The 12,189-nt window shown below is 36.0% G+C and overlaps 1 protein-coding gene across 1 annotated transcript in view; it reads left to right on the forward strand.

Moving 5' to 3' along the window:
• The window catches only part of SPAST (spastin), a 78,864-nt gene that overhangs the window by 46,355 nt on the left and 20,320 nt on the right, over nt 1–12,189 (forward strand). The window contains 4 exon segments of the mRNA XM_045079278.1: nt 2–72; nt 1,422–1,462; nt 8,250–8,288; nt 8,290–8,423. Of these exon segments, the coding sequence (XP_044935213.1) occupies nt 2–72; nt 1,422–1,462; nt 8,250–8,288; nt 8,290–8,373 (235 nt within the window). The 3' untranslated portion in view covers nt 8,374–8,423.

The raw sequence follows: 12,189 nt of genomic DNA on the forward strand, positions 1-12,189 counted from the left end.
GAATGACTGATGGATATTCGGGAAGTGATCTAACAGCTTTGGCAAAAGATGCAGCGCTGGGTCCTATCCGAGGTATGTGTGTAGACTTTGAAACATTTAGACCTATTCGTTAGACTACATTAGAAGTTTATGAAGTCCTTATTGAGAGGTTTTGTTTCTGTTTTAGTTTTAGTAAGAAATCATTTAAGCTGCTATAAAACTTGATACAAAGTGGTTTCTAGTCATGGGGCCACATATGTTCTCCATTGCATGTTCTTTTGATTTCTGTTTGTTCTCACAAAAACAAAAATGTGAAACCATTCTTAGCTCACAGACCATATAAAGACAGTCAGTGGGTGTGTAGACCATGACCTCTGTTTCAAACAACAGATTTCAGGGTTTTTTTTTTTTTAATTAAAAAAAATTATTATTAAAGTACAGTTAACATACAAAGTTATATTCATTTCAGATGTACAACATAATGAGTAGACAATTCTGTACATTAAATGATGTTCACAATAAATCACCATCTACCCTATGTTTCACTTCTTGGTGGTAGGAAACCAGCAGAAAACACAAAGGAAAAGAAAACATTTTTATGCAAGCAAAAAAGAAAAATAAAGGGGAAATGTTCTTATCTGTTTTTGGCACTTTTCACGTCAATATTCAGATATCACTTGAAATTAAAGTATCTAAGAGAAGCTTTTATTTGTATTGTTATATGTTATCTTTTGCGAAATTGCTTTGTTTTGATGCAGGGTTATTTGCTGTTTCTGAAATACCACTATGATACCACTTTAGACTAGGTATTCTCAACTGCTTTTCCACAGCCAGCATGGGCAGTGGGTGGGTGATGCTCTCAGGTATGCACTCAGATTGTTGGCTATGACGATAAAATAGAACATGGAATGGACAACTTCTGGAACACATCTGCAGTGAAACAGTGTATTGACTCAGAATTGCTGCTTTGCAGAATAATAAGTGTAACCTTGACAATATATTTTGAAGTTCTGGGCAAAAAGCATTCTAGTCAAACTCCTGCTGCCTGGTACATGTCACGAGTGGACTCAACAAATACATAATACATAAACCATTTGTATTTTTTCAGAAAATTTTAGCTATTCTGAAGCAGATAAAAGTTATTGGGTTTTAAAAAGAATAAAGCCTTTGTGAAAAAAAAAAACTACATTCTTTTAACTTCAAAGTTGTGAAATTTATTGTTCTTAGGCAATAATGCAGAGAAAGTGAATGCCTCCCACTTACTCCTAAAGACTTATCCTAAGCATTTATAAATTGTGCTCTTAATATTAATGTGTATTTTCCTTTTAATAGAAATAAGTTATATTGAACATGTACTATTAGATCATTGTACTCGTTTTTGCTCTTCAGCAATTTAAACTTAGAAATCTTTTTTTTTTAAATGGTTGTCTTGTATTTTACAGAACTGAAACCCGAACAAGTGAAGAATATGTCTGCCAGTGAGGTATATTACTTTCTAGTTATCTTTTCTTTGCTCTAGTTCTCTATATTGTAAGACCTATCTTTTGTCTGGATTTTCGTAGTTAATTAGAAGCTAGAAAAAGTTAACTTTGCTTTATTTCAAAATATAAGGGTGTATCAAATTACAATCTCTTTGTTTTTTTTTTTAAATATTTTATTTATTTATTTGACAGAGATCACAAGTAGGCATAGAGACAGGCAGAGAGAGAGAGAGAAGGAAGCAGGCTCCCTGCTGAGCAGAGAGCCCGATGCGGGACTCGATCCCAGGACCCTGAGATCATGACCTGAGCCGAAGGCAGCGGCTTAACCCACTGAGCCACCCAGGCGCCCTCAAATTACAATCTCTTAATGGTGTTTTTTGGTAATATTAAACAGAAAAAAATTATAGAAAACTTAAGAATTTTGTTCTTTGTAATAAGTTAATCCCTTAATATTCTATTTTGTAAGATTTTCAGCATTTGTTTTTGTCCTTATAAAAGCAATACCATTGTAATGTAATTCATTACATTTTAATATGGTAGGCCCTCTTAGGAAAATGCTAGCGCATTTCTTTCGAAAAAGATTGCCTGCAAAATATAAAGTTGGACATGCAGAATTATTGTAATAACTATGTAAGCAAATATTTAAAATCAGTATTATATTTATAATTTATAAGTCAGATATTTTTACTGCCCAAGTTTGTACAGCTATTGAGGAGACAGTGAACTCTTAACATAGAGAATAAATGTATTTGAGTACATTTTTTTGACTGTCTTTTTTCTTTAAGCTTCTATGTAAACTTAGTTGTTTTGCGGTATTTTGCGTGTGGTAGTTAATCAGCTGCATTACTAAGAATACCCTCACACTTACTGCAACCATCATTCCATTTTTTTTTTAATTTTCCTTTTTTTTACTTTTAAGATTTTATTTACTTGTCAGAGACACTGAGAGAGGGAACACAAGCAGGGGGAGTAGGAGAGGGAGAAGCAAGCTTCCTGCTGAGCAGGGAACCCAATGTGGGGCTCAATCCCAGGACCCTGAGATCATGACTTGAGCTGAAGGCCATTGCTTAATGACTGAGCCACCCAGGCGCCCCTACCATTCCATTTTAGAAAGTCTAGTTTACCTAGAGTGTGTTTGATATGAATGAAGACTAGGAATGGAGAATGCTACACGCTTTCTCTCTGGCATTTTGCTGCTATTTCCTTAAAAATGCACATTTAAGGGACGCCTGGGTGGCTCAGTTGGTTAGGCGGCTGCCTTCGGCTCAGGTCATGATCCCAGCGTCCTGGGATCGAGTCCCGCATCGGGCTCCTTGCTCGGGAGGGAGCCTGCTTCTCCCTCTGCCTCTGCCTGCCATTCTGTCTGCCTGTGCTTGCTCTCTCGCCCTCTCTCTCTGATAAATAAATAAAATCTAAAAAAATATATATATATATATATTTTTTTAAATGCACATTTAAAATATAAGCTTCAAGTCCCTTTTATCTGACTTGTAATTTTAATTCCACATTTTTAAAATTCTTTCTTTACATGTAAGTACAGTACAGTTTATGTTCCCAGTTTGTGTCTTGTGGGTTTTTAAAAATAGTTTAAGTATAATTTATTAATAATATCCCATAAATACATTTTTTAATGTTCTTAAAGCATAAACCTGATAGTATCTTTTTACCCAAAAAGTAAGCATCATGCATGAATTATTTCTTCTCCACACACTGTTCCCCTGCATTGGATCCAGGATAGATAATCTTGATCCCTTGTATACTCTGGCCCCCTAGATTCAGTCTTTTATTAATTCAGCCAATTATGTGACAATTTAGGGCTCTGTATTTGTCCCTTGGAATGACCGTGTGGAATAAAGGGACTAATTAAGGCAGTAATGAGCTAAAACCACCAACTGGCAAATAAGTTTGAGTAAGAACCAATCTATAAATTCTCAAATGTCTTCATAGCCAAAATCCACTCATCTCTTCATCTGCAAGTATTCTATCTGTCTCAAGCTCTAAGGCCATAGCATTTCTTGTGGAAGTCCATTGGGAAGTCCACTTGTATCTATAAATGGAATGCTTTGATACACTTTGATTACTATCTTATAATAACTGGCAGCCTTATTACTTGAAATAAGTAGGTGGCTGCTTAGGGAATGGGAACTCTTACAAGGCTATCCATTATTGCATGAGATAAGAGACCAGTTTTCTACTGATAGTGACTGTTAACCTTTGTGTATATTTTGCCCATCCTGAGAATATATACACAATCAAATTTGAGCAACATTTTTCTTTTATTTTTGAAAGACATTTATTTATTATAAAGAAGGAGAGCAAGCAAGTTGGGGGAGGAGTGGAGGGAGAGGATCTTCAAGCAGACTCCCTGCTGAGCACGGAGCCTCAGGTGGGACTTAATCTCATGACCCATGAGATCATGACCTGAGCTGAAACCAAGGTGGATGCTTAACCTAATGAGCCAACCCAGGTGCCCCAGCAACATTTTTCTTCACTGGACAATATCAGCCTATATATAGTTCCTGTTTTATTTGAAGATGAAAGAAAGTGAGTTTGTTTTTCTTTTTTTTAGTAACTCATGACTTTAAAACAAGATAGTTCTGTTGCTATAGGTATGAATAGCCATATAACAAGTTGCCCAAAAACTTAGCTTAAAATGACCACATTTATTATCTCACATTTTCATGGGGTTGGGAATATGGGCAGAGCTTAGCTGAGTCCTCTGCTTTGAGCTCTGTCAGAGGGCTGCAATCAAGGTGTTGGCCCAAGGTTTCTTACAGAGCTGTAATCAAGATGTTGGTTGGGGCTATAGTCATTACAAGACTCAACTGCAGCAGATCTGCTTCCACACTCACTTACATAGTTCTTTGCCAGGTCCACTTTTTTGTGGGTTGTTGAGGTGAGAGCCTGTTTTCTTAGTCATTGGCTGAAGGCCTCCTTCAGTTCTTTTTCCACATAGGCCTCTCCAACATAGTACTTTCTTCATCAAAGCAAGCAAGCCAGGAAGAAGAGAAAGCATCAGCAGGATGGAAGTCAAAGTCTTTATAATCCTGAAGGTGAACTCCCATCACTTTTTCAGTAGTCTCTTCTTAATGTCCAGTCCACATTCAAGGGGAAGGAATTACAGAAGTGCATATATAACAAGAGATGGGAATCATTACATGTCAGAAGATGCCCAACATATCTGTAAATCAATTATAATTTTTTTTTTAATGTTTAAAGGGTTACATTTGGCCAGTGAAATCTGCTTTTCACATTAAGGTGTGCCCTTTTAACATTACTTTCAAACTTTGAGACGCATTCTTGCATTCTGGTAATCTCAACACCTGGAATCAGGAACTCTACAGGAACCCTGCTTCATTTTTTTTTTTTTTAAGATTTTATTTTTAAGATTTTAAATTCTCTATACCTAACATGGGGCTTGAACTCATAACCCTCAGTTTAAGAGTTGCATGCTCTACCAACTGAGCCAGCAGGGCACCCCAAGAACGCTCATTCCTTTAATGGAGAATAATGTTAAGACTCTGGGATTAGAAATTTATACTGCATTATTTTTTATTAGTACTGGTGTTAAATTAGCCTACTCCAATGACAAGAGCCTGAAAAAAAATACACATATTTTTAAAATATTATTAATTCGGGGTGCCTGGGTGGCTCAGTAGGTTAAACCTCTACCTTTGGCTCAGGTCATGATCTCAGGGTCCTGGAATCAAGCCCATATCGGGCTCTCTACTCAGCGGGGAGCCTGCTTCCCCTCACCTCTCTCTGCCTGCCTCTCTGCCTACTTGTGATCTCTGTCAAATAAATAAAATCTTTTAAAAAAAAAGTATATATATAAATAAATCTTTAAAAAATTATTAATTCACTCGGATAGAGTGCATTTATTTCAATATTTCAGCATAACATCTACCTGAATTTTAATCCCACACCTAAAATATAATTTAATCCACCTTTTTAAAAAAAATATAAGGAAGAACCTTATTTTAGACTAAACTTTAGAGAGGAACACTAAAAACTTAGTAAAACTGTTGAATGAATTACAAGAAATGACATTACTGGTATCGTTTGTGACCATTGTACTAATTATGTATTAGGTTACATTGTTACAAGTTTTGGTTCTATTGTATACTTTTATCCAGTTTTTTTAATCTGATGGGTTTTTCTTTTTTTTTTATTAAAGATTTTATTTATTTATCAGAGAGAGAGAGGGAGAGCGAGCACAGGCAGACAGAATGGCAGGCTGAGGCAGAGGGAGAAGCAGGCTCCCTGCTGAGCAAGGAGCCCGATGCGGGACTCGATCCCAGGACGCTGGGATCATGACCTGAGCCGAAGGCAGCTGCTTAACCAACTGAGCCACCCAGGCATCCCCTGATGGGTTTTTCTAAAGATTTTATTTATTCATGAGAGACAGAGAGGCAGAGGCAGGAGAGGCAGGCTCCCCACAGAGCAGGGAGCTCAATGTAGGGCTCAATCCCAGGATGCCGGGATCATGACCTGAGCCGAAGGCAGACGCTTAACCATCTGAGCCACCCAGGCAAATAGTGGATACTATGTAAGTATCCATAGAATAACTTTAAAACTTTAAAATACATAAACTTTAAAATACATAAATAATAATAATGACATTTTATTATGGAGATTAAATAAATTATTTAATCAGTCACATTTATGAGAGGAGAGGAAAATACAAGTAGTTTGGTTTCTAAAATCTTATACTAGAATTTTTTTTAGTTATTATTCAGTACAACTGTAATGATTAAGGGTATTATCAGGCACTGGTATATATACACACATTTGACTTTTATAGAATATAAAAAATATTTTATGAGAATAAAAACAAATAATTATATTGGAATTCTGTGTTTTTAAAAGGTAGTGCTGGGACGCCTGGGTGGCTCAGTTGGTTAAGCAGCTGCCTTCGGCTCAGGTCATGATCCCAGCGTCCTGGGATCGAGTCCCACATCGGGCTCCTTGCTCCGCGGGGAGCCTGCTTCTCCCTCTGCCTCTGCCTTCCACTCTGTCTGCCTGTGCTCGCTCTCGCTCTCTCTCTCTCGGACAAATAAATAAATAAAATCTTTAAAAAAATAAATAAATAAAAGGTAGTGCTAAAAATTGTTGGCTATAAATTCAGGGTACGATGTACTCTATTTTTAAAGCACAGTTTGGGGTGCCTGACTGACTCAATGAGTAGAGCATATGACTCTTAATCTCAGGATCATGAGTTCAAACCCCATGTTGGTCACAGAGCCTACTTAAAAATAAATAAAATAAAAAATAAAGCATAGTTTGTATCCACCTTAACTTTGACTTTGTTATTTCATTAGTTTGTTTCGATAAGATATCTTTGCCATTTATTTTTCTCTTTCTCAAATTAGCTACTAGTTGCTTTTCCTGTTGTATATATTCATCTGTTACTAACTTCAAAATATCATATATAAATTTCATATATATTTATGTGCACCATTCTATGCAGTTCAATTGAAATTTCATCAAAAGCTCTTAAGACTAATTTCTGCAACAAATACATTTTATTCAAGAATATCATAGATAGTAGATTACATTCATCATCCTTCTACTCTTTGGGCTTTAGGAAGAGCCAGTGTGTGTTTTAGTTAAAAAAACGAGTAGGGCTCATATGATTATGTGGTAAACATATGTCCTTTTCCTTTTTGGAGACAGCCCGCGCCTCCCAGGAGGGGACCTTTTCCTTTTTTACTTAGATTAATCTACAGTTTACAAGTATAGGTGATTTTCTCAATCTGTGCTCATCTAGATATCAGAGGGTGTGAAATAATTAGATTCGGTTTTATAAGAGTAATAAAAAGAAGAATATATATGAATATCAGTTGATGTTTTATCTCAAATTATCCTTTAACTTATTTTTGGGCAAAATGCACATGTATATATCAGTGACAGTTTTAAAACTGTTTAATTTTGTGCCAAGCTCCTTTTGAGTTTTCAAGGTATTCAGGTAATTATAGATAGATGTTGACTCAGCATTTTTTTATTCTACATTCTCATAGCCAATTAATAAGGTCAGAAAATGAGGAGCACCTGGGTGGCTCAGTCGGTTAAGTGTCTGCCTTTGGCTCAGATCATGGTCTCACTCTTCTGGGATTGAGCCCCACGTGGAGCTCCCTGCTCAGCGGGGAGTCTGCTTCTCCCTTTCCCCTTGCCTTTCTCCTGGCTTGTGTGTGCTCTCTCTCTCTCTCTGTGTCTCTCATATAAAATCTTTTTAAAAGGTCAGAAAATGAGGCCAAATTAATACAAAATGTATTATAAGTAATATTAGTATTAGAAAATTTCAGATACAAGCATCCTGTATGTTGTGAAAAGCATTATTTCCTTAAAAGTCTCATGTGCTTCTTGTAAACCATCTTCCTTTCTAATAAACCCAGCATGAATTTAGCTAGAGTATGCTTGGTGAGACTTGAGAATTCTGAAAGATGTAATTGCGATTCTTTTTTCTGCTTGTCTGTACTTGTCAAATTTTCTATAATGAGTGTTTTTTCTGTTTTTATAATGGGAAAATATTGGGACTTAAATTTTTAATACCTAAGAAATTAAACACATATAATAAAAGTATATTAATACAGCATATAAGATTTCTTATATAGCAAACTTGCCTAACATATAATAATAAGTAAAATATGATGATTGGCATGATTTTCTAAGAATACATTTATATGTATTTATAACAATAATAAGCAGCATCATTACTTTAATCCATCTTTGGGTTAACTACTGAATATATTTTCATTTGTACTGTCATGTTTTTTTTTTTAAATCTAGATGAGAAATATTCGATTATCTGACTTCACTGAATCCTTGAAAAAAGATAAAACGCAGCGTGAGCCCTCAAACCTTAGAAGCATACATACGTTGGAACAAGGACTTTGGCGATACCACTGTTTAAGGAAAGACCTTTGTAAGCCTGCAGAACACTTTGCTTTTGAAGAGAGAAACATGCCATGTATTTGGGGTTGTATCCTGCTGATTCCAGGATCATACTCAGATGATTCCATCTTTAACGTTGTGAGGAAACCACTATACCCAGTGGCAGCAGCACTTTTCCCTTCCTCCTTCCACATGCTTACCAACACTTGTCTATTTGCTTTTCTCTTTTTTTTTTTAATTTTTAAAAAAATCCCACAGAGTTTAACATACAGTGGTTATAATGACTAAGTGCTCATCACAGGAATTGTACTCCTCTTAATCCCCTTCATCCTATTTCAGCCATCCCCACAACACCACCTCCCCACTCGATAACTACCTGTTCTTCTGTATTTAAGAGTCCTGGTTTTTGGTTTGTCTCTCTTTTTTATTTTATTTTTGTTTCTTAAATAAATTCCACCTATGAGTGAAATATACTGGGACTTGTCTTTCTCTGAACTTACTTCATTTAGCATCATACCATCTATATCCCTCTCTATTGTTGCAGATGGCCAGATTTTCATCTTTTCTATGGTTGATTAATAGTTCCGCATAGATATATAGTATTTTTTTAAGGAAATCCCTTTGTTGGAGGTTGATGGGCATTTGGACTAAAAAAACTTCCATATTTTGACTAATTGTAAACAACACTGGCAAATTTAATCAGAGTGGTGCACAATCCCTTTTAAAACTTAGTATATTTCTTCGGGTGTTCTTTGAGTAAATTACCAGTAGTGGGATTACCAGCTCATAATCGGTCCATATACCTATTTTTAATTTTTTTCGGGAACCTCATATCTATATTTCCATAGTGGCTGCACCCTTTTGCATTCCCACCAACTTGACAAGGGTTCCTTTTCTCTACAAAACCTCACCAATACCGTGTTTCTCGCAAATTTTTTTGTTACCCATTCTGACAGGTGTTTTAGTAATATCTTGTGGTTTTGATTTGCATTGCCTTGATGATAAATGGTGGTGGAGCAATCTTTTCATGTGTCTATTGCCATCTGTATGTCTTCTTTGGAGAAATGTGTGTTCGTGTCTTCTGTTCATTTTTAATTCGATTTTTTTTTTTTTTTTTTTTTTTTTAGTATTGAGTTGTATAAGTTCTTTATATATTTTGGATACTAACCCTTTATCAGATATATCATTTGCAAATATCTTCTCCCATTGAAAGAAGAATTTAACTTTGGCAATAAACTTTTGAACCAAATTAGTCTTTTGAACAAAATCAGGTTTTATTTACTTAAATAAGGGGGCAAAGAAAACAGGAAATTTTAATGCAAAGAGAAGATATTCAAAAGTGTCACTGAGATTTGATAGACTTGGACTGTTACTATAATAATTGGTTACAAGGTACATATAGATACCTGTATATAGAAGTCTTTGAATCTGAGTTAAAGCTTTTGCTTTTAAGTGACAAAAATCCAATTCAAGCTAGTATGGGGGGAAAATGGGAACTCTTATAATTTATGTAATCAAAATGTGGGAAGACTGAAGTGACTAGTCCCTAGTACACTAGTACTAGTACTAGTACACTCAGGACATTGTCTTTCTTCTTCCCTCTCAGGCTGCTTTTCTCTGCATGTTAGGTTTAGTTTCTCAGACCACTTTTCCCTACCATCCCGGAATAACTCCTAGCAAGACCTTAGCTGGAACCTTATTGCCTTCATCTTAGAGAAGGAAAGCATTTTCCTCAACTCTAGTTAGGAAAATCTTGAGAAATTTGGGCGCCTGGGTGGCTCAGTGAGTTTAACATCTGCCTTCAGCTTAGGTCGTGATCCCATGGTTCTGGGATCAAAGCCCCACATTGAGCAGGGAGTCTGCTTCTCCCTCTGCCACTTCCCTTCTTGTGTCCTTGCTCTCTCTCCCAAATAAATAAATTAAATTAAATTAATTAAATAAAGAAAAAGTCTTGAGAAAGAACCATTGATTGGTCCAGCTTGAACAGGTATTAGTCTTTAGATTAGATATTATGGCCAGGAGACAAGATTAAGCAAGGACACGATGCTCCCATTTTGGCCTACTTAGAGTGAACAAGAAAGGAGGGAGCAATTAAACAATAAAATTAACTTCTGGCTATAATTTCAATCAGTCACATAGCTTGAAATATCGTTTATTTTTAGTAATTTCAAACTCTAGTTCTTTAGCCCTGAGGTTTGTCTTGTTTCAGACTGCCGCCTATATAGTGTCACATGGATATATCTAATTGGTATCTTAAATATTGTCTAGAATTCTTGTTTTCTTCCCCCTGAAATCTATTCCTCTTCAGTTTTTCCCATCTCAGTAAATACACCACCACTCAGTTGTTCAAGCAAAATCTTTTGTTATTTTCTCATTCCCCACATCTATCCATCAGAAGGTTACATCAGGGTAACCTACAAACACATCCAGAATCTGTTCCTCCCCCCATTTCTAAACTACTAACTTCCTAATCAAGCTACTTTCATTTCTTGCCTTATTCCATCCTTCTAACTGCCTCTGCTCTTACCCCCTTGGCAGTCAGAATGTTCTTTTTTAAATCTGAGTCATAATTTAAGTCTCCTTGAAACCACCCAGTTGTTTGCTGTCATACTTAGAATAAAATCCTGAGTCCTTTCTCTAATTTACAGAATTCTTACATAAACTGTTCTGTGCCGACTTCTCTTCAAGTTACCATTTTCATGCCCTCCATACCACACTTTTTTCCTGTAGTTTGTATACAACTAATTTATTCCTGCATTAGGTTCTTTGTACAAGCTGTTGTCTTTCTTTAAAATGCTCTTCACATCATCTTTACAAGATGAGCTCCATCTTGTTATTCCAATCCTAATATCACTAAATGGCTGGTGTCATTAAATGACTGGGCCCAATCTAAAATAGATTCTAAAATGAATCCTAGTTAGCCTCTTTTCACATCAGACTACTATAATTCTCTACATACAATTTACTAGAACTTACAAACTGTTATTCTTTCAACTGTTATTCTTTCTCCCCTTTTAGGAGTAAGTTTCCCACTCTCTCATGGGACCAGACCTACAAAAGTTTCTGATCAATTGCAAAGTTTTCAAAGTTAAACATAGGCAAGCATTTCTGATCTAGGTCTTTCTCCCCTTTTAAAATACAAATTTCATCGTAGCAGGGCTATATCTCGTTCTGTCTTACATCCTTCTACAGTTTGTGAATTTTATTTTATTTTTTAAAGGTTTTATTTATTTATTTTTGATGGAGAGAGAGAGATCATCACAAGTAGGCAGAGAAACAGGCAGAGGGGGGGGGGGGGGGAAACAGGTTCCCTGCTGAGCGGAGAACCTGCCATGGGGCTCGATCCCAAGATCCTGGGATGAAGGCAGAGGCTTAACCCACTGAGCCACACAGGTGCCCCAGTGTTTGGTGAATTTTAATAAATGAATATACCTGTTTAACTACTGTCTACATCATGATATAAAACACTACAAGTCCCCCCCCAAAAAGTCTCCCTTTGTTTTGAGTCTTAGTCCAAACCCAATGAAAGTAATCAGTGTTCTGACCACTATTCCTTGCAGATTATTGTTGTCTGTTTTTGAAGACACATAAATGGGATTACAGTGTATACTCTCCATAGCAGTAGTTCACTCTGGTTCGTTGCTCTCATATTCCATTTTATGAATATACCATAATTTCTTTTTATGTTCAGCTGTTGAAGGGCATTTAGATGATCTTCAGCTTTTAGTTTGTTATAAATAAAACTACTTACGAATATTCTCGTACATGTCTTTTGGTGGTGTACATATCCCTTTTATCCCTTTATGTTGGGTACATATCTTTGAGTGAAGTTACT

Source organism: Mustela putorius, unplaced genomic scaffold (genome assembly GCF_011764305.1).
Source record: "Mustela putorius furo isolate JIRA1106 unplaced genomic scaffold, ASM1176430v1.1 tig00000281_pilon_pilon_pilon, whole genome shotgun sequence".
In the NCBI taxonomy this organism is placed as follows: domain Eukaryota; kingdom Metazoa; phylum Chordata; class Mammalia; order Carnivora; family Mustelidae; genus Mustela; species Mustela putorius.